The 22,982-nt window shown below is 43.0% G+C and overlaps 1 protein-coding gene across 3 annotated transcripts; it reads left to right on the top strand.

Moving 5' to 3' along the window:
- Positions 1-2,928: 2,928 nt before the first annotated feature.
- Positions 2,929-22,655, top strand: NFYB (nuclear transcription factor Y subunit beta). Of its 3 annotated transcripts, none has more exons than XM_082308082.1 (7): positions 2,929-3,086; positions 12,718-12,811; positions 13,301-13,431; positions 15,287-15,484; positions 17,507-17,588; positions 20,704-20,783; positions 20,995-22,647. In XM_082308082.1, exons 2-7 carry the CDS (start codon positions 12,718-12,720, stop codon positions 21,025-21,027), a joined length of 618 nt encoding a protein of 205 aa, XP_082164208.1. In that variant the 5' UTR covers positions 2,929-3,086; the 3' UTR covers positions 21,028-22,647. The 3 variants fall into 3 exon arrangements, with proteins under 3 accessions (XP_082164208.1, XP_082164207.1, XP_082164209.1); XM_082308081.1 differs by having other exon boundaries at positions 2,929-3,058; positions 20,995-22,646; XM_082308083.1 differs by lacking the exons at positions 2,929-3,086; positions 13,301-13,431 and having other exon boundaries at positions 12,724-12,811; positions 20,995-22,655.
- Positions 22,656-22,982: the final 327 nt, after the last annotated feature.

Below are 22,982 nucleotides of genomic sequence, written 5' to 3'. Positions count from 1 at the left end.
ATACAAATAAGAATGCTCTAATCTACAAAAAAAGAGATAACGAGCATTAGAAAGACCACCGTTAAGAATGAAAATAAATTCCTGAAGCACCATGGAGTTCATAGTTTGACAACAGACCTATTTCCAGTCTGTTACGCTCAGAATTTCACAGTAATGAGAACTCTGGAGAATGTCAGATGAACCCCCCACTACCATCCAGTGCTATTTGTATAAAAATTGTGATTTCTTATTTCAAACACATACTTTTCCAAATGACAAAGTCCAGACCACAAGTAAGGCACATTTTGGAGCAGGATGATATATCTGTTCTGGTTTAAAGAAGTATACTTGCTCACCTTTGGCAGCTTTCTTAGCTAGCACCTACTAAGTAGAACAGAAGATATCTGAAGATTTTGATTTCCATACTGAAAATTTCAGACACAAAACGACAACCTCACCAAGTGATCACAACGTCACGGAACTCTCTTATATCTCACTGTAGTTAACTCCACCTGCTGTTGAACATTCTTCCCCTCTTTTTTGTATAGACAGAATTTGAGCTGATCTAAAAGGAGAGGCAGATTGGGTACAGAATATGAGGAACACACTGCAGACTGGAGAAATTATATAGGAGCCTGGAGAATATAAAATCTAAATGACATGATGGGGAACTTGAGACTGTAACTGATAAGCAGCTAGATAACAAAGCAACAAGCATTATACTAGTTGATTTATCAATGTTCACACAAGATGCCCCTGATGTTGTACAGAGGGGAGATGCAGATCAGACATGTGGAAATACACCTTTTCTGGATATATGGTATGAATAGGACGCATGGTGCTGCAAATATATGGAGCTGGAGAATGTACTTAGCATATTTATAAAATAATAAACCAATTAAAAACTGCATGATAAATGTGTGACAGAAATTGCTACTAACGGAGGAACACAAGATAAAATGTATGTAAAGGGGTACGCTGGTTTGGATCCCCTGGCTTCAGTTGGCTGAAAAGTTTAGCCACTGAGTGCTGTTCTGTCACCAGTAACAGTGACCACTTGTTCCCACTACACTATCCTAAGGAAAAGCGTTGAGTAAAGTAAGTGGATAAGTAGTTTTTCCATCAACACAAGACTGATAAATGCCAGCACAAAAGGCCACAGAAGAAACAATATTTTTGTTTCAAGTTTGAAAAATATACAGTAGAAAGATTGGAGGGCCATGCTTTCAAGGAAAGATCCAAACTATCGACTAGCTGCTCAAAAAAAGGGCATTGTCTGCTCTGTGCCCTGAAGAACCCGCACACTGGTCAGCATTCATCTATCTACTCACTTGTGAAATTCTGGGTTGAGATGAGAGAATCCATCCAAAGATCTCAAAACTGCTCAGCGAGATTAAGTATTGTCATGGTACTATATTTAGTGAACACAAGCTATAAAATAGGTAAAGGGGAAAATGCATTCCCTAAGGTCCCGAAGTTAGTGAATGTTCTTGCATTACTTTACATCTTCCAAGCATTTTCAAAAAAATATCTAATTACTGCTCACAGTACCCAGGAGGCAGAATCAAGCTGCATTCACAGTAAAAACCTGAGGCCATGCAAAATTTGTCTCATTTGATGTTTCAGTTTAAACTCAAAACAATCCAAATACAGGGACATTTTGAGTGAATCTGAATCTCTAGGATATATCAAAACATATGAAACTAATGTTGTTATGTGAAACCAAGTGGAAATGTGTAAGGTTTATTAAGTTTTGCTTTGTTTAAAACCAAATGCCAGAAGAAAGCTAAGAGAGGAATACACTGTATTTATCAGGTATTAACCAGAAGAAGAATGCTATCAGAGGCCATTGTGAAACATGAGTTTCATACCTGTTTAGGTAAAATACTTAAGACCCTTGAGTAATGAAGAATGACTACAGGTTATTAAGAACCGCACAAAAAACTATTCTTGTTACCTCCGTTGTGGAGATTGCACATACACACGTGTTGATGGCAGATGTGTGCAATGTCTTTGGTTGCCTTCACCTAGAAGAAAAATCCGTCTCTCTGATTCTAGTAAATGGCAGGATTGGTGGATTACGAAGTGTTTCATATAAATGCTTCGTAAGGGAGGTTTATAAATCTCAGCGGAGAAGTCAGTCCAGCTATCCTCTTCACCCAGCAGCCCGTATTTCTTCAGAACAAAGCCTAAAAGTGGAAGGAAAACGTGCTCTTTAGGCCCTCTGTCACCCGGAGGAAACAATCCTTTCAGGTTTGCTTCTATAGAGGGAAGGGGCAACACAGAACCGCAGATCCCAAGGTTCTGTTCCACCAAATGGCTGGTTGGGACCTAGGCCCCATGGGCCATCCTCCCTTCATCAACCTCCTCTTCAGCACCCTCTTCTTTCTCAGTCTATGCGAGACCTAGGAAGTCTCTGGGGGACGTAATGTGTTTTGCTCTCAACCGGTGAACCTAGACACTGGTGTAGGGCAGCTCTGAATAGAGCTGAGGGACCTCTCGACCCTCTATAAAAACGGCGCCTGCCCTACTGACAGCCGACCCCTGCCGCTGACGTGACCGGGGGAGAGGACGGGGCCAGGCCAGCGGGACGCAGCCGGGAAGGCCACTCGCTCCCCCGTTCCCCACCTGCCAGCGTTTCCTCTACCCGGTCAGCGACCCCGCGACCCAGCCACCGCCAGCCCTGCGCCCCACGGCAGAGAGCCCTTTTGCAGGGGACAGCCCTCCCTGGCAGGCCGGCAGCCGGGAGGCGCACCCCGACAGGCGCTTTTACCTCAGCCCAGCCGCGGGGCCCCCTTCGCCCCTGGGCGCGGGGGAGGCGGGCCCGGCGGCCCCCGGGCCCGGCGCCTCCGTCCGCATAAAGGAGGCGGGCAGGGCCGGGCCCGGCCGGGCCGGGGCGGCGGCGGGAGGGAGGCCGCTGAGGGGAAGAGCCGGCGCGCGTGGCGGGGAGGCGGCGCGGAGGGAGGGCAGCCCGGCTGCGGGAAGCGGGGCTCCGCGCTGGGACTGGTTCCTTCGCAGCCATTTTCTGTCCAACCAAACAGCCGATTTGCGGAGGGAGCCAACCAGGGCCGCACTGGAGGTTTGTGCCTGGCTCCGGCCAATGATTGGTAACCGGTTCCACTGCAGGCTCGAATGAAATGTCCGTCTCCCTCCCCGGGCCCCGGCGCTGCCGCCGCGCCGCCGCCGCGGGGACCAGGAAGTGGGGGGCGGCAGCCCCCGGGCCCCGCCGCCGGCCGCTCGTCTCTTTGTGCGACCGGAGGCGCGGGGGCCGCGCGGCCGGGGAAGGGGAGCGGGCGGGCGGGGAGGCGGCGGCGGCAGCGCGGGCGAGGAGGAGGCGGCGGCGGGGGGGGGGGTCTTGGCAGGGGTGGCGGGGCGGCTGCCCCCGCCGCCGTCCCCCTCTCTCCGCGGGGCCGGGTGCGAGGAGGTGCCCCCCCAGCTCCGGCTCCATTTTGTGGCCTAGGCAGCGGGGCGGGGGGGGGGGGGGGGTAGGAGGCGGAGACGGGAGCGCGGTTGCCCCGCGGCCGGGCCGCGGCCGCCGGTGCGCGGGCAGGCGGGGCGCCCGGCACCCTTGACCGCCCGCTGAGGTCGCGGCGGGGCGCACGGCCTCCTGCCGGCCGCCGCCACCCCTCAGCGGCGACTTCCCCGCCGGCCGCGCTCGGGCTGCCCCCGGGCCCCTCTTCCCGGCGGCGGCGGCATGGCGGGCGGGCGGGGGGCGGCTTTGTGGCGGCCGCGCCTCGCCGTGCGCGGGCGGCGGGGGCTCCGCTCTCTTTTGTTTTTGCCCGGCCAGCGCCGCGGCCCGCCGAGCCCCCTCCCCTCGCCGCGGGAGCGAGGGGCCGGGGCCCCGCCGCGCCGCTGGCGGGCCCCCACCACGCCCACGGCCGGGAGCCGGGCAGCGGGGCGAGGGCGGCCCGGCCTCCCGGGCCCCGCCGCTGCCGTTGTTGTTCAGACCGAAATTTCCTTGAAGCTCTGGCGGCGTTTCGCAGGGATCAGGAGCGCAGGGCGAGGCCCCGGGATGCGGTCAGAGCACCGGTGCGGGCAGCCCCAGCCGGGCACGGCGCTGCGGGGAGGGAGTAACGGGCAGGGGTCTGCGGGTGGGCTCCGGCCAAAAGCTCCCGGCCAGCCGGCAGGTACGGGTGTGCGGCCTCGCCTCCCCACGGGTGCGGGAGGCCGCCGCCATCGGCATGGAAATTGCAGCCAAGGTGATTAACAATAAAGTTGCTAAATAACTGAGGACGGCTTGTCTTGCTCAATTTGAAAACGAGGAATGGCGATGGGTGAGGTATCTGTCGAACACAGGTGAGATAGGTGCGAGGAGGACTTTGAGGCTGTCTCTGTGAGTAGGAAGGTTTCCCCCTCGTGCCCCTCGCTGGCTGCCGTTGCATCATTGACGGGCACGAAATCGGGAAGTGAGCTCGGTCCGCTGGCACGGCCGAGCAGCATCCACGGCTTATCCCAGCGCACGCACGGCAGGTGGGAGAGAGACGGGACGCTGCCATGCTCAATGGCTACACAACTGTTCTGTGTTCGGCAAGTGTTCTTGGGCATACCTGTGGGTGCCAGCCGCTGCGCCATCCAGAAATGAGGTAGTTGGTGATCCTGAAGAGTTCTGTGTAGGTTATTCACAGGCAGTCATACTGGAAAATAAAAAAAATCGTGTTCTAGTAATGATTCTGCAACTATTAAGGTATGCTGGTTAAAGAAACCTTCCTGGGTCCTGCTGCAATACTGCGTCAATAGAAAATCGGTCAACTTCTAGCTTTACCAATTTCTTCGAGGTTTAACCAAAAAGATTTTGTTCTGCAAAGAACTATCATGTAAAAGCTACCTAGCGTGCTTGGATTGCTTTTGGGAGGGCAAAATAATTGATAACAATGACCCGAACATTACTAGGCAGTGAGGGACGTAGAAATCCGGATTTCAGCCCATGCATGGGCTCTCTTATCTTTGCCTATCTTGCTGATAGATGGAAGTTATTGTCAATTAAAAAAAAAATTGCAGCTTTCTCCAAAGAAGCTCAGGCAAAATAGTAGGAAAAAGCAAAATGGAAGGAGCCGCTTTGGACATTATTCACAGTCTGGGTTTAATTGGCTTTGGCTTTCAGGAATGGAGAAACGGTGTTTGTGCATAATCATTAGCATAGAGTTCCTAAACAATAAGCTTAGTGATTAATTTTTTTTTTTTTTCCCTTTGCTTATGTGGCCTATGGCATGACAATTATAATGTTCAGGGAGGATCCATCTGTAATTCTCTGGGAGACCCAAGATGGTTTAATCTGAATCATTATTTATGAGATCTGTGAGTTGCTTGTGCTCTGCATTGAGCGGGTGATTATATATGGTCTTGGCTGCTAGCATTTACAGCTATGAAATTATATGTGAAAGAAGTCAAGAGTACTGGATATTACTCTTTAGACTTTGACAATTACAGCAGTTCAACCTTATTTGTGGTAATAATTACATGAAGGGAGGCAGTGTACAGAAATTGAATGAAAAAGATTGTTCGAGGTACTGTAAAGATATGAAACATGAAACACTGAAACTTTTAAAGTCAGGTATCTTGTTTTGTCAACATTTTAAAAAGGCTTGCAAGGCTCTTCCTTCAGTGCTTTCAAATGCAAATCTTTAATGTCACTTTACTTTGAAAATTTTGCTTAGAAAGAAACTTGGCTTTTCAGTACTGAGTTTTGCAACAGTACTTTAGAAGAATAGTACTACAGCATTTGGAAACTGATGTTTTAGTGCAGGATGCGTGTAAAAAGTGCAAAACCTGACTCTCTCTATATGCATACTAAACAACGTGTAAATAACATCAGTAGAATAAAAGGAAGTGTCAGCAAATTTGATAATTTTGACTGAAAATACTGGCCTGTCCTGAACTAGCTTTGTAAATCTCTTACTTGCCCTATTGCTTGAGGGGAATAAGCTTTTTGGCACACTTAACGTACTACTGCAACGAAGGAAGAACGTAACCAACTTACAAATGTTATCAAACATAAAAGAGAAGGGCAGGATTTATGGATTGGTGCTTTAATAAACAGATAAGCTTAGTTCTTCACAAAAAATGCTAGAAAAGCATCAAAAACTTAATATGGAAAGGTAATATGGGGCTTTCAGTCAGTGTTGCAGGGGGAAGGAGGTGCTGGTGCAGTCTGTTCAGCACTGCTGCCTTCTTCCAGCTTCTGCAGAAGCAACAAAACTGCCTCCGTTCCTCTCGTTTTTTCCCCTCCAGCTTCTCTCTTTTACTGCTAAAAAAGAAACAGCATGGAATCTCAGTTTCTCCTGCTTGCTTCGTATCACGGATCCGCTCCTACTTGATGTAAAAACGTATGCACTGGTAGTCCACCCGTATATATGCAGCTAACCATGCTTGTGAATGGTTAGCCAGCCTAGTAAGGAGCCACCGCGTGCTCCAGCACAGCTGGATCCATGCGGAGGGGAGTCGTGGCCAGTGACTCGTAAAACGTGCCATAAAGTTGATTGGTATGTGGAGGGAGAAGGTGGAAGGGTGAAAAGTCCCTCTTTGAATTTCATAAGGGAAAGGTTTCCTCCCCGTGGTCCAGGGGAAGGAGCCTGGTACAGCCTAGATGCTAACGAGCCGTAGTGATGCTGTCAGGTCCTCTCAGCATCAGTCTGCTTCTCCTAATGTCATTCTGCTGTGGGGGAGAACACTGAATGTGAGAGATTAGAGGAGCCTGAGGTGGAAAGAGACAGTGCAGCATCTGTTTGTGTTCTAGGCGCATGCTAAGGGGTTTTAACTTTACGTTTTTGTGGATCTGCTGGAATGATGTCCCGAGAATGCATGTACCAGTCGGTGTTTCTTGCTGCAGGAGACACTGCTTTGCTCCCAGGTTGAGAATTCAGTGGGAAATTAGGCTTTCCAGAAGTCATTGAAAAATAAAAGGAAATGAAAATTGTATTTTCAATTTAAAATCTGTATTTTTGTATTTCCGTTTAGGAGCAGCAAGTGAGGGTGCAGAAAGCTCAAATAAAACTTTGTTGTCTCTGCTGTTATGTACTGCTTTACATCTCTTGTGATAAGGTGTGGTGGAAAATTAATCTATGATAACTGATGCAGTTACTACCTACAGCTTTAATTATCATTTCTGTCCTGCGTCTGTGGCAGGGACAACTGTGTGGAAAGTGTACCAAGTGCTTCAGTTCATTGCACGTCATATTCTGCTGTCCCTCTTGTAGGGTAGTGATTTTGGGAGACAGAGTGGATAAATACCATGTGAAGCATTTAAATCACAAGAGGCCTTTGGTTTCCCCTCAAGAGACCAGTTTTGCAAATAATTGCCAGATAAGTTCCCCATTCTGAAGACAAAACCTTGTTTCTTTGATTCTATTTTTTCCTTTTATACTGATCTAAGTTTTAGACCCGTCCTTTCCTCAGTGCTAACAGGTCTGGGCTTGTATTCTTCTTTAGTTATCATTTAGCTGAGCCACTGATACTGCTCTCTGAAGAGAGCTCTTAAGATTAAACAGGATGCAAGATTTACTTTCAGATACTGAGGTTTTATTACTGCAGTATAGATGTATTGTAGGAACAGTCTGAGTTGTGGGCAGCTGGCAGAAGCATTTTTTTTTAAGCATCCCCCAGAAAATTTTATACCAGATGTCAGTGTATGTTCATTCAATTGCAGCTTATCATTGGGTTTTCTTTGATGCCGCTGATCTGAACTGTTTCCCTTTGAACGTATTTCTTGGGTTAATTTCCCTGTATCCATTAGTTTGTATCTTCCTAGTAATACTTATTTTCATTAGAGTAAAAAAAAAACAGAAAAACAAACAAAACCAAACAAACACCACATAAAAAAACCCCACCCAAACAGAAAACCACTACCAGAAAACTTTGTGCTGCTGCTCTGTATTCAGATGCTTTTTGCAGTGTATCACTGAATATTTGGGTTGAGTGTCTGCTACTTACTTTGTTTCTCTCCCTCGTTGATAAAAATCAGATGGTGGCATGGTCACTTTAGAGACTGACCTGTTGTCGCTTCTGATATGCTTAGCTCTTCGTCTTGGTTCAGTCAATATGTGTATGCATGGAGGAGCTTTAGTGTTTTCTTAGTGCTAAAGGCTAAGGGTAGTGTACAACATGCAGTAAGTGCTTCTTGCAGATGTGTGCAGTATGTGCTACTAGACCAATGTGTTGGAAGCCCTCCTCCCTCATGCAGTTTGGTAGCCGCACAGCTGTAGGAGCCTTGTATATCAAGAGCCATTGCAACATCTGCGTGTTAAAACTGCCATGCAAATGGGATATATAATCTGCAAATAGGTACTTCTCTTTAAAGAAAGTTGTAATGGCTCCAGGGGCTGAAGCAAAATCTGAGAGGAGAGGTTTTGCCCATCTGGGCCTTTTAGGATTAGATCTTCCAGGATTCTGACTGTTCATGAAATTTAGCATCTACTTGCATCCAAAGAAGTAGCTCTTCCTACTAAACGTGCCAGCGTAAGACCTGTTGTCCTTTCAGTCTCCCAGCGACTGCAGTTACTGTGGGCAGGGTGTTGTTTCTATGCTACGTTGGACTGCTGCCTTTTTAGAGTAGCTTCAGGGGCGCTGAAAGTTTGTTTTGTTTTCTGCTTATGGTTTTTGTTTGGTTTTTTTTGTTTGTTTAAAGGAGGGATTAATTAGCAACAGTGTATCCAGAGCAGTGTTTTCTCATTTTCTGAGCATTGTATTGTGTTGTATGTATTACAGACCTTGTGCTGAGCTGACAATCAGATATGTGGTGATTGACTTGAGTTTTGAACATCTGAAATTAAAACAGTAACACTTGAATGTGATGTGTAGTCATCATTATGAGATGACTAGGATAGCAGTGGCCACACTTTTCAGCAGGGTCATGTTTGTGTCATCCATCAGGCTCAAAGAAATACTAGTAGAATGACTAGATGGTATATTAATTACAGTTGCTATGCTCAGATGCCTAGATCTAGATTTGAATTAAATGACAAAATTAAATCTGATTGAAATTCTTCCATCAAACTTACTTGGATCGAAGTAGTGTGTAGAGATGCCTTTCCTTTTCTCACCACAAGGCTAGCCAAGTAGGGTGGCTGGGCAGGCTCTGTCCATGGAGGTCTTCAAGACATGGCTGTATAAAGTCCTGAGGGACCTGCTCTGAGCTCAGAGCTGACCTTGCTTTGGGCAGGGGTTGGACTAGAAACCTCCTGCGGCCCCTTCCAACCTGAGTTATCTTGTGATCCTGGATTAGGACCTGGTTACGCTAAATGCTATGCAGAAGGGTGTTACGCTGTCCATAATCCCCTGTCCCAAGGTTGTCCTGGCAGCTAAAAATCTCTCTTAAAGTAACATCCACAGAAGTAATTTCAGTTAGTGCTAAGCTCTCAGTGCCTGTTTTCTTTATCTGAGACAGATCTGCTTTTTTCTTTTGCAAGCCTTTTCCTGTCAATTTTGCTAATCGCTATTTTAGATTCATAATGTTGATAAGCTTCCACTCAAATTCCCACCAATTGTGAAATAATACATACTGTAAGTAGCTATGGAAGTGTGCACACGGAAAAGAATAAAAGCAAAGATAGTATCTGGAGGATGCATTAGTCCAATATGGCCAAAACTGTCTACAGATGCCGCAGGGGTTTAAAATTGGTTCAAGCAGGAATTGTCTTTTGAAGGTGAGCTGGGCTAATGAAAGCAAGATGGTTTCTTAAGTAATATTGCTTGGTCTCGGCAATAAAGATTCAGATGGGGCAGCCTGCAGGATGGGTGAGCAGAAACATGTGAATTACAACATCACTGCAGAAATTTGAAGACTATTGCAATCTTGAAAGAAGGAAACATCTTAGAAGATGTGTTTCACAGAAGACTGAAAAAGGAGAGGGGAAGAAACATCAAGGCATTTAAAATACTGCTGAGGCTGAGTAAACTTAACGCTTGAAGTTTGTGGAGACCCCAATTCTGAGCTAAATTTTAGTAGGGATCAGAGAGCCAAAACTGGGAACAAGACTGCCAGAAAATCCTAATTTAATTTTGAAGGTAGCTTTTGGGATTTACCAGACTGCAGAACATTAATTGCTTCAAATTGCAGAAGGAAAAGAGAGACACGACTCTTAATGATGGGTGATGTCAGTTTTGGTGACTTGACATGCAGGATTGTGATATCCTTGCATTGTCATTACAGCGAGCTGAGTAAGCAAACTGTAGACCCTTTGGAAAATTGAAAAGCAAAGTTAAATCTCCCAACAAAGAGTCTGCAAAATGCAGACAAAGCAAATTTATGTGAAAGTTGGCACGTGGAAGGCTAATGCTTAAAACGCTACCCTTCCTTTGGGCAGAGCTGCAGTGTTAAGAACTGAAATTGCTTTACAAAAGCCCATCAAAAGGGACCAGAAGTGCTTTAAAAAAAAGCAGTGTGTGTGTGTAATGTTCTGTACGATGAAGAAGAGGTGGAAGAGGTTTGGTTGTTTTTTTTTTTCCCTCTTGAACAGCTCCTAAGGCTGCATCCAGCTGTTTGTAGTATTGCCTTGAATGTGAGCGGCGCTCAGGTTATGTGTGCGTCTGTGGCCAAGCGTAGCACCGGATGTTGCCTGAAGGTTTGAAAGCAAAACCCAGCCCTGTGGCCACAGGCAAAGTGCAGATTAGAGAGAGGTTAAATTGCTCATATTTCTGGGTAGGCATAAGAATAGCGCAAGATCGCTTCTCCCTCCCTCTCCCTCTTCAGGCTGATGGTTCTGGAAAGCAGTGAGCTGCACGGTCTCACCGGCAATGACCGCGCGACCCTTTGGGGCAGAGGTCGTTTTCCAAAGACACCTGGGTGCCTGTGCAGCTGGTGTAGGTCAGGGAGCGAATCCAGCTGGGTTCTGCCTCCTGCGGGGCTGTGTATCTCGTCAGGAAGGCTGGCTGCTTGGGTCCGAGACAGCTGGGCTGGGAAGGGGGAAGGATGGGAAGTGCTGGTCCAGAGAAGGAGCTGCATGAAGTGTAGATTGGGAAGGGAAGAGCCAATTTTCTAGCAAACAGGTAAATAAGCAGATGCTAACAGAGCTGTTTGATGTTAAACGTAGCCAAAAAAATTTGGGGCAAAGGCGAATCTGGTGCTGTGCATCTAAATGTGTTTAAAAAAATCTTTGGATTTGTGCACCAGTGTTGAAAGACTGTGCATGTGCTGGGAACCCCTTCTCCCTCCCTCATTTTTGCATTGTTTCCTCTTTGCAAAAGAAGCATTATTAAAGCACATGACTGCAAAAATACAACTTTGGCGGGGGGGCGGGCGACGACAACACGACGATGACGTTTTAGAAGCATGGGAGCTAAATGTTCTGTGAAAGTTTATTTTTGATAGACTAATTTTCAAGACACCTGCAACTGGAAAAAAGTCAAGATTGTCCAAAAGTTTTTAAAAGCTGGAGACTTAAATGCAAACTTAGGTTTGGCACTGCTAAAATAGACCCTTTGAAAGTGAAACTGTTGTCTACCATGATTCTATATAGATCTGAGCTTTCTACTGAGCACCTGGTGATAGTGTTTAAGGAAATTCGTTATTCCTGTAAGAAGGCAAAATGTAATATGGTAACAGGTTACACAGGCTGGAGCATTTGCTATTGCAGGAATGCATGTATATCTGCGTGTTGTATACGGAGGCAAAACGTGGGCGCAGAAGGCAGTGATGTGTTGGGTTGCTGTTGTGGCAAGTCCTCGCTAAAGAGGTGTGAACTTCCAAGGATCGTAGGAGGCATCTTCACCTCCTTCACCTCTGCCGCGCGAGGAAGGGCAATACGTGCGATGTCTCCGAGTGGTGAGACAGCAGGCTGCTGAGGAGTCTCTGAGCCACAGCCTCTGTTCCGAGCAGCGCGGTGAGACCTATTTACTCATTCACAAAGTAGATTTTCTAGCACACGTTGAGACTTACCACCAAATGGCCGCTGCTGATCTCGGTAGTTTTGACCCCGTTGGAAGGGGGAAGGCAGGAAAGGCAGGCTTCTCCCAGGCCCCTCCAGCTGAAACACGGTCAGTGCCTCCCGGGACAAAGGTCCCTAGCCAGGGAGGGAAGTGCTGGCTCTTTTGGCTTCTCTCTTTCTCCTGGCATTCAAATGACTTATTAAGCTGTCACCCTGCCTCTAAAGCCCCAAGGAGAAGACTTCTTGTTGGGCACCACACAGGAACATTGTGAGAGGAGCACTGAAGGATGCCCAGAGGAGCGAGGCAGGGCAGGACCAGGGAAAGCAAAGGAAAACACGACTCAGAAGGCACCCGGGAGCGACTGGTGCCTTGGGGAGGATGAGGATGCAGGGTCGGTCCTGAGGTCCGGCTAGGAGAAGTTGGCCAGTGGGCTTGACAAAAGCTGTTTGGGTGGAGGGTAATGGTGAGTGGAGGGTGCGCTGTGTGTAATGATTGTAGGTAAAGTGTGCAGTGAGCAGTGGGCTGGTGTTGGGTTTTGAGGGTTGTTCAGAGAAACAGATGCCCTGACCTGTTCTGGTCAGACTGTCATGGGAATGACACAAGGTTGCTACCTATGTGCCGCATGAACCACACGTTTCTGTGCGCGGCCTGTGCCTCCGGCTGAATTTTTGGCGAAGCTTCACAAAACAGTTTCACTGTTTCCACTGTCAGTAAAGCTCAGTAACGAGGGAGGGGATACTGCTCTCAAATGACAAAATACTTGTACTTTGTATAAATTGGTCTCATAGTTCTAAGTTGGTTGAAGTGCTGGGTTTCAGCAGACGCTGCACTTCACGGTATAACAAACATACCTGAAAGGTTTCCTTCTTCTCGTTACAGATGGATGGTGATAGCTCCACAACGGATGCTTCTCAGTTAGGAATTTCTGGAGATTACATTGGTGGCAGTCACTATGTGATACAGCCGCATGATGGTAAGAAATGTTACAGAAAGTACTACGATTTCTGTGTGTATATGTATATCTGTTTCCTTCCAGTTCTTGTATAATTCTCTGCTATCTTCTCTCAAGCTAAGAATTTGCAATTATTTGTATTCATAATACCTCACTGTATAAAGCATTTTTTTATTGGTCTGAAGGTGGGGTTTGGATTTTTCAATGTTGACACTGAGTCCTTTGGGGTGATGGCAAAAAAAAAATGTTCTAGGAAACAATTTGTATTTTGACATGACATTAAGAATGCTTGGTGTTCAGCAGCCACATACATCTCTGTGCATAATATAAAGATGATATTGAACACCCATAAAGGTACCGTGGTGTTACATCTATTTATTTAATTATTTCTACAGTGTTAATACACTGGGCTTTCAAAAGTTCTTCATCCTTCAGTGTAAGATTTTAAACTTAATTATTGCCTGCTGTCTATCAAATAGAATTTCTGTTAACTTTTCTTTATTTCATTAGACACAGAGGACAGCATGAATGATCACGAAGATACAAATGGCTCAAAAGAGAGTTTTAGAGAACAAGACATATATCTTCCAATTGCAAATGTGGCAAGGATAATGAAAAATGCCATACCCCAAACAGGAAAGGTAATACCCTTGTCTGGTAAAGAAAGCATATTAATGAGTTTTATTCTTTTCTCTGAGTGAACCTGAGCTGGTAGAACAATACATTTTTCCAAGTGATCCTGGTTTATTGGAGAAAAGCCTTCTAAAAAACCAAAGCAAACAAACAAAAAAAAAAAGGGCAAAAAAACCTGGGCAGGAGGTGGTTGAGACCAAGTCCATTTCTCTTGGGTTTCTGAAAGCTTTTAGTAACTGCTGTAATTAGAGTATCCACAGCAGTGCTCTTCATAGGGCTTTCAAGAGCTTTCTTTTTCTAAGATGTGTTCTCTGAAATTGTCATAACGGGTCAGACTTGGTGACAATCCCATATCAGTAAGAATATTTTCTATATGATTCTCTCTTATGAAATTTAATCTGCTTTTCTTGAGGTGTATAAAATTTGGAATAAGTGAACCATTTTGAATTAAATAAAAATCCATTCCTCATCCTGGTTAGTCTTCCATTTCACGAATCTTTACATGTCCAAATGCCAAAATGACCGAAGAAGTCTGCTTTATACCATGTAGCAGATAAGGCCAGATATTGAAAGACTTATTTTATTTCTTACTTCTCAGAATAGACTTTTTAATAAATTCTGCGGAGCTGGTGATTGTATAAGCATTTGACCGTTCTACCTGTTTATCTTAAACTTTTGCAGGGCTCCTATTACTTGTTGTTTCTCTATTGTATTCCACTACAATTCCTGCCCCAGTAACATTTCCTCTAGCTAAAGCTGATTTTTTTTTTTTTTCTTTTTTGAGATCTCTCTAAATAGAAGCAAGACATAATTTACTTGCATCTGCTTGTACTTTCATAGTGTTCAAGGCTTTCTGGAGATCTGGGTGTTACATTTATATCTTTGCTGCAAAAATCTCTTCACTAGTCCATATTGTCATAAATTTTTAGAGATCAAGATGAGATTTTTCTGAAGAATTTAGCATATGGGATGTCAAGCTATCTTGAAAAATCAGGGAGGTTTTTGTGAAAAACTGCAGGGGAAGCTGCTGGGTGATGAGTACTTCTGAAAATCTTGCCCTATGTGTCTGAAAATACCAGAGGAACTAGTGAAGATTCTACATACAGTTACAGCTTCATTTTTTTTTTTTTAATACAAATAGGTTCTTCTCATGTAAAGCGTAAGAATCTTAATTATTGTAATCTTTCAGTTGGTTCCTGTCAGCTTCCCAAATAATCATGAGTAATGCTTGCTGTTATTTTAAGTCAGGTAAATTACTTTTGTCCAGCTGAAAACCATAATCAAATTTGCTTATTGCATTCTTGCCAGGGGCATATATTTCTTCATTTGAATTCTCATTTGGGAAATTTATACCAGAATAATAAAGCGTTAGAGAGGCTTCCTACTAGGCATATATTCTAGTCCCTGAATCCGGTCAGGATAAAAATACTTGTCCTTGCCGAATCTGTGGGAATGCACTGCAGTGGAGTTGGAACTGCTGGGTCTGTTAAAAGGAAGATGGAAGCGGGCTACGACATTATAATGAACGAGTTTAAAGAGAAGGCGTAGGTAAGCAAAGTAAGCAATACTGAGATGCATCTATATGTAAAAGCTTGTACAGAACATAGTTATGACTTCAGGAGATCCCAGCAGTTCGCTGTGTTGCTTGAAATAGTAAAACTTGCGTTAAAATCATGTTGCAGCTGTGCTTACATAGAGCAGTGACGACATCCAGTGGTTCCCTCACATACAGGTGTTGCCGAAGTGGGTATTATCAGGTTTTGGGATGTTGCCTTTATTATCTAGTGTATTCTTTTGTTTGTTTTTTTTTTTTAATCTTCTTGTGTCTTTATTAATCATTTTATTATACTTTTTCCTTACTAGATTGCTAAGGATGCAAAGGAATGTGTGCAAGAGTGTGTAAGTGAATTCATCAGCTTTATAACGTCAGAAGCAAGTGAGAGGTGTCACCAAGAGAAAAGAAAGACCATAAATGGAGAGGATATTCTCTTTGCCATGTCTACCTTGGGGTTTGATAGCTATGTTGAACCTTTGAAGTTATACCTCCAAAAATTCAGAGAGGTTGGTGTATACTTCAGTGTTTCCTCGCTTACTTAACCTGGTTGTGTTTATCCTTAGCTCCCTGTCATTGTAATTGTATACTGGCTAACTTGCACAGTATCTCACAGCTATTGTCAGGGACTAATGTAATGTTTAAAAGCATTCCAGAGGATATCAAGAGAAAAAGGAGTAAGTAAGCATTTTGATTAGACTTGCTGATTCAAAGTAGTTAAAGCTTTCAACTGAATAAATTCTCTAATGTATTGCTGGTAGTAAATCACTCTGTTCTTTAAAGGTGCCTATTAAGAATACTTAATTCGATCTTTGAGTTCAATCAATAAAACTGTACTAGACTGCATCCTCTGAGGAGCTAGTCTAATGCCTATTGTTTGTCTGGGCTTCAGATCTGCAAAAGAAAAAGTTTGTTTTCTCATGTTGGAATAATGATTTACATGGAAGGCTAGCTTTGATTTTTTTTTTTTTTTTTTTTTTTTAAATCTGGTTTTTAGCCTGTCCCTCAGTTTGCTTTTGATACATAGTACGTGCTAGGCATGTGATCCAAGCAGTTTAATTTATCCCTTCTGTAGCAGAAAGTGACTTTTCAAATTGCTGCAAGGAGAAAAAAAAAAAAAAAACTTTTGAAAAAGAAGTTGCTTCTGCTTGGCTTTTTTGTTCTGGTCCCCCGTTCCCCTGCCTCCTGTCTGATGACCAAAGAGAATTACGCTTGCTTCCTTCTTTACTTTGGTGTTTTTATGTCAGAATACCAGATTTAACAAAACAAATCAAAGGTATTTTTATCCAGTGACCTCTCTTCCTCGTAGTACTGAATGAAGAAGTTGTTCAGGGTTAAAATGATCCGGGGAAAAAAAAGTGAAGCAGGTATGTCTAAATTGGCAGTGCTGTAGATAGAGATGCTCTTCAGACCTTCTTTGTTCTGTAAACCTAAGTTTTTTTAATTAATGGGGTCAGACTCGCTAGTGATATTTAATTTGCTGATAGCACTTGAAGCTTCCCCTTCCCAGAAGGTCATTTGCTGTGATAACTGAGTAACAGGAGGTGTAATCTAAAAATTGAAGTAGTGCTGTGTGCTATCTTTTTCCAGTTCTGTGCAGCAGTTGCATGTGCTGTCAAAGTGCTCTATGTGCTTTAATTAAGAATGCAAGTAGTGCCTAACTAGTTTCAGTACTTCTGGAGAAGTCTGAAGTGCGTCTATGCTACTTACATTCTGAAGTGACCATTTTTGCACATACATATGCTGTGGTAGCAGAGTAGTGGGATTGGGTTTTAATTGGATGGATGGATGGATTGGATGGTTTTGCTCATCAGTTTTAAACCTTCATTCCAGCTAGTTCTGTCTTCAGGGTACTGTGTATAGTGAAATATTTCTGGTTTGTAGCTTAGTATTTAGTCTGCATCACACAGTTGCAGAGAATACTTTTTATACCCATATTATTTTCTTAGATGTTCTTATGTAATAGCATAGAGCATCAAACTTCATACTTGTAAAACTGCATGCAGATGACTGGGAGCCTTGGCTTTCTGTGCTGATATCCTTTCTGGCTGCAGTCCTTGATGTGGGGAAAGAAATCCAATATCTTGGTTTTAAATGTCAACTCTTAGTTGTATGATGATGCCGCTTGCTTGTGGTTGGTAAGCAAATGTTGCACATTCTCGGTAGCTCTCAGATTCTGTGATTTCTTGTAAATGCTCTTAACTGCTCCTTCTGGATTACTGCAGATCTTTGATTTTCTGCAGAAGGTGAAAGCCTTTCTTAGAACTACACAATCCTAGTTTGCAGAGTGTTTGTTTCTGAGGAGTATGGCTACGATGAAAAACACCCTTCATATATTCTTGTATTGTGCGCATTCTTAAATCCAATAGTTTTACAGGTCTTTGTGCAGCAGTTGGAGTTTGAAATCAGTGACTCTTCTGCAAGTTCCAAACCTTGGCTAGAGCTCTTGGGGTTTGAAACAATCTCAAGCCAGCTGTACTCTAATACATTTCTTTCTTTCTTTTTTTTCTTTTTTTCCCCCACCTCTCCAGGCAATGAAAGGAGAAAAGGGAATTGGGGGAACAGTTACAACTGGAGATGGTCTAAGTGAGGAGCTCACAGAGGAAGCATTTAGTAAGTAATACTCTTTAATTTATTGTATTATTACTGTGGCTTTTCTAAAAACAGCACTTCCTTTAGACATCAGAATTCTTACTTGAGGAATACATCCTGGACTGGCCACATGTTACACCTGTGATCCATTGAGATTTTCATTTGAGATGTCTGGAGGATAACCTGTGCTCAGATAAACTCCTCCCAGTCAGTAGAATTTAGGGTCAGAATGAAGTAATATAGTGATAAATGGTGACACTCTCATAATAGCTGATGTCAACTCTGGAAGATTTTTAAATGCATACATTAGTGCCAGTATTTTTTCTCTACACTTAAACACAGATTGTAATGAAAGGTGTAAACTTTTTTTTTTTCTTTTCGCCCCCTGTCCCCAGTAGCTACATATTTAGGCCACATTCATTCTACTTGCAAGAGTGTTGGGGAAAAAGTAAAATTAACTCCACTTGATGACTTGAGGAGCTCGTCTTTGAGAAATGAGCCAGAGAAGAACATCATCTTTGTATAATTCTAAAACACTTAGTATTTCTTATATTCAAATGAATGCACAGACTGGCAACTAAAATGTGTAGGGCAAGGAGCGTCATACGCGTTCACTGTAGTTTTTCTTCCTTATACTGTGAATTAAAGCCTGACACTTGTTGGGACTTTGTGTTGGTTTTGTTGATGCTGGATTCTTGCATGTAGTCTTCACCTTGGCTTTTAAATGTTACGGGATGGTGATCTTGAAGCTGATACAAGAAGAATTAGGAGGCGCAGCTCTAGTCATATCTACTGATGAGATTTAGTTTTTCAAGTATCTGATAAACCTTCTGTTTAAAATCACTGGTAAATTACTGATCTAGCAAAAATTCAAAGCCTGAGGACTGAAATGACCTATTCAGGGTCTGACACACACTTTGCTCCCAGTATGATGACTTTGGCTGTATAAAACAGTACAGACTCTTTGGGTCTCTGCTAGTCTGGAAGATAAGCTCATAAAACTGGCTGGAAATTAAGAATCTAAACCTAAATATTGCAGGGGACTTACAGAAAGCTTTATTTTTTTTTTAGTACGACTATTTTAATTTTATAATTAAAGATTAGGGAATGCAAATAGTCTTATCCATACTCACTCACATGTAATAGCTTTGGTTCAGAAGTAGTAAGACACTAGCACAACTGTAGGCCCAACTTACTTACCTTGGGTGTGTTGCTGATGACTTCTGGATTGCAGCTGTTGGGAGTCTGTCCAGCTTGGAAGCTTGTCAAATCAATATATTAAATAAAAGCTTTATTTTGTATATATTCTGATTTGCACTTCAAGCATTTAAACTGCAGCTCAAGAGTTGAGGGAGAGTATATAGTTGGAAACTTCTGATTGTGTCTGTGTCCCATATCTTGTTTTGTTTGGGCAAAGAGGCAAATTCACAAAAAGTTTGTGCTCTGGATGCTCGTGCTCTGCTTAGCCTGAGTGCAATGCCCACCAGAAAATGAAAACCAGAAAAAAGAAATCCCCCTACATCTGTGGATCCTCTGTCCCCTTCCCAAATCCGATATGGTCCCTGTTAAATGGCAGAAGGCTGAAGATCTGCTACTAGTCGCTTGTTCAAATATCTCAGGCCTGGGAGCCTCAATGTGCTCTATGAAATAAACCTTAATTTGCTACCATTTGAAAAGAGCAACTTTGGAAGTGAATATTAAGTCTTGGCAGGATGTAAAGCAGATGTTGCAGTAGTAGAAGGAGGAAAAAAAATGTTCTGTAAAATAACTGATCGTGTCAAGTGCTGCAGGTATTTCTCTCCATAGGGGCAGCTAGAGATCTGTTCACAAGAATGGTCTCACTGCAGGAGTAGCAGTAATAGCTGTGCTACTGTAGCATAATGCTTAGCTCTTTGTCTTAGCCTAATACCAGGGCTGGGTCAGAGGCTTGGCATTAAACTGTGTTGGATGTGGAGCACGAGCATCGAAGGGCCGTAAAATTTTGGACCTGCCAGAGCCACTTCTCAGTGTGATCTTAATGCATCTCGTAACTCGCAACTTAAGTATTTGAAAACTGGTACAATGAAGGCAGGGGAAAAAAAGACCCAACTAAAGACCCAATTAAAAAACCCCCAAGCGTCAGCTTTCAAATGAAAGCTGTTAGGATTATACTGTGTTTTCAGATTTTTTTTTTTATGGGTTATAGATCTTATTTATAGATAGTAACAGCCATACTTCAGAAAGAAGAAAGCCCCATTGTTTGTCTCCTAGCAGAGAATGTTATGCTACAGTGACTTAACTTACAACTTAAGAGTTTTGCTGCTTTGCTACCAAGGAGCAGTTGTAACATGCCTGCTCTGAATGTCACAGAGCTCAACGTACGTGTTATTGTGAAGGTTTCTCTTAGAGCATCACTCCCTGCATTTTCTTCCTAAATCTCAGAAGTACTTTTTACTCCGTTCATTGGCCTCATCTCTCCTCTATGAAATTCAGAGCTCTTATGCGTACCCTGAAGGCATGCTGAAGTCAACCAGTGTAATGTCAGGCTCTGGCAGTGCCTTAGTGCCTTTTTTTTTTTTTTTTTTTTTTTGTCATTACCTGTCTCTGTTCGTCTCTGCCGCCTTCCATGGGGCTTCCACATTACGGAGTCCTGATGAGGATCCATCAGGATTTATAAAGAAGGTTTTATAAAGAAGCACAATGATTTGAGTTCTTCACACATCTGTATGCTCAAATGCTAACCTTATTTCAGTTTGGTTTGTTTAGACATCTCCAGGTTTCTTGGGATATTGAATGCCGGAGATTGCTTTTTCAGTGATCAGGATGGCAAACTCCATTTGCCAGCGTACAGCTGTGTATGTTCTGTTTCATACGTGCACAGGGGAAGAACAGGGTGGAGTCTTACTTTTAGATTACCTGATGCAAAATTAAGTTGAATTTTAAGTGTTTCTTCTTAATGGGAATAAACTTGTTTACTTTTAACAGTAACAAGCGTGTCTATATGCAGTGTAGGATGGTAGCTGCCAGGTGAGGGATGGTTCCATATGCCTGGAGTGGACCCCAATTAAAGGTTATTTAATGGTGACAGACACATCAAACACGGCTCTGGGTATCCTGCAGTTCCCATCTAACTTTCTTAACATGCTCTTTCTTTCAGCTAACCAGTTGCCAGCAGGCTTAATAACTACAGATGGCCAACAGCAGAATGTTATGGTCTATACAACATCATATCAACAGGTACTGTATCCCGTCCCCTACTCTCCCTTCTGCTGCTAAAATTCAAACACTAATTCAGCTGCCCTGTTCTGAAAGATGGGAACTGATTTTATTTAGTCCTTTGGTGGTGGTTGTCACGACATTCCAACACTGTGACAATTCAAGGCTGCTAGCTGCAATTCAGTTTCAGAAAAGATGCCTTTGAATGTAAGCTTGTGTTTTCTTTCCCTAGATCTCTGGTGTTCAACAAATTCAGTTCTCATGATTTGAAGAAAACTTTGTATCTGGGAACACAAGACAGAAAAGCTGTGCAACTCTAACGAAGAGGCAGTTTTAATGACTGGTGAAGAGACTTATCTCTTTGTATATTAAATAGCTGTAATGTAGCTACCTGAAGCTTGACTAATTGAGGTGTGAGTTCTGACTCAAATCTTTTTCATGATGATTTTAAAAAAAAAAAGAAAAAAAAAATTGGATTTTAAAGGTATTAAAGTATTTTTGTTTTGTACAAGAGTTTGTTGCTCTGTATAACTCCTGTATGCATTGTATATTGCAATTTATTACTGTCAGAGATTTGTAGACAGTTTCTTATTTTCATATTGAATCATGTTACTTTTGTAATTCAGGTAAACAGCTGGGTTAATTCATGTTTACCCTTTGAATAAAATTGTAAGGGTAAAGTTCATTTTTGAATGCAAGTTGCCTTTATTATAAAGATTGAGTTGGTCTTGGTTATATAACTTGTCTTGCATGACAGCCTCAACTAACTTTACATGTCAGCATATTTATTGAAATTTTGAAAGGGACTTTTTCCTCATGAAACTAGAAGCTCAAAAGAATTGCTACAACTGTTTTTTATGTAACTTCAGAATTAAAAAGTTAATCAAAAACAACCAATGCTCTACTACATTTAGAGGCTTAGAGCTTATCAGTAGTGTTGATGAAAACAGTGCCTGTGTGCGATACAGGTCTTCATTTCATTTTTTTTTTATTTGCATTAATTCTCCTTAGACTTACTTTGATATATTTAAGGTAGTCTTTGTGCTACTGAAATAATTCTTCCTTTTTATGTATAGTTTTTAGAATCCAAAACTTAGACATTCAAGGGTAGTGGGGGGTGGATTTTATAGTCCTTGTGGTAAAAGATCTCATTTTAACTTTTTACTGAAATGTTTTAAGGTTTCTTGTGAGACTGTGGGAACTCAAATGTGTTAGCGACTTTCTGTGTACAGGCTGCGTGTGTGTGTGTGTGTGTGTGTGTGTGTGTGATTGAAACTTGGAACCAGTGATATAAATCTGAAATGGAAGACAGACTTCTAGTTTGCTCTCTCTTTCCTGGTTTTGCAATAAACTCTACCTAGATAATGTAGTTCTGTATATTTAGTGAGCTGTTCTTAGTAGCATTGCTGTTTCTTTAATAATTGGGTGGGTAATTTTGTTAGATGCAATGTCTTAGCCCGTTAGGATAGGGGTGGTGGGTTTAGCAATGTATCTTATTGAGACTGAATTTTGGGACATTTGATATTTTTACTGTTTGCAGTGGACTGAAATGTAATATAATAATTATCTTTCCACATACCTGTCATTAATTTAAGCAAACCACACCTTGAACCTGTTGCCATATAACTTCTTGCTGGTTTTGTCTTTTTCTTTTTTTTTTTTTTTAAAGTAACAATTTAATATTGGGAAAATAGTTTAAACTAAGACATCCCAGAAGTCTGAAATAGCCAATTCTTTGCTAAACAAATATTTTATGTATGTGCAGGTTTGAACAGTGTTTCTTACAAATCAGCATCATGCTGGCAGAGCCTCGGGAGGCGATCCAGTATATTTTGTGGCGATCTGGGCAGATGTTCTGGGTTTTGTGGCAGTCTGTCAATCTTCAGCAGCTCTTGCTGAACAAATGGAGTTTTTCATTAAATGTACAAATGAATAACACAATCGCTACACGAGCCCCTTCTGTTTGTATTCTGTTTATTTCAGGCCATCGTACCCTGTTCTTCATGTTCCCAGATTTGCAATGGAAAAAGCTGTGATCTCAGCTAAGGAGAAGCTAGGAGAGGTTTGGCAGTTGGATGTGCAGAAAAGGGGCTGAGGTCATCCATCACATTTGCTTGAAACCAGCTACATTTTTCAGTCTGCTGTCTCTTCTGTGAGTTTAGGTTAAAGTGGTTGGAGTTTGTGGTTTACTCACTATCATGTGAGCAAAGGAGCTGATGC

The sequence above is a fragment of the Platalea leucorodia genome, assembly GCF_965183815.1.
Source record: "Platalea leucorodia genome assembly, chromosome: 4".
NCBI classification, from domain to species: Eukaryota; Metazoa; Chordata; class Aves; order Pelecaniformes; family Threskiornithidae; genus Platalea; species Platalea leucorodia.
This window is presented reverse-complemented; position numbering and strand designations above follow the sequence as displayed.

What these genes read in the sequence shown, in the direction of transcription:
- NFYB (XM_082308082.1), top strand. Translation starts at nt 12,718, where the DNA reads ATGGATGGTGATAGCTCCACAACGGATGCTTCTCAGTTAGGAATTTCT. An exon ending in TGTGATACAGCCGCATGATG is followed by an intron (nt 12,812 to 13,300) that starts GTAAGAAATGTT and finishes TTATTTCATTAG; the next exon opens with ACACAGAGGACAGCATGAAT. An exon ending in CCATACCCCAAACAGGAAAG is followed by an intron (nt 13,432 to 15,286) that starts GTAATACCCTTG and finishes TTTCCTTACTAG; the next exon opens with ATTGCTAAGGATGCAAAGGA.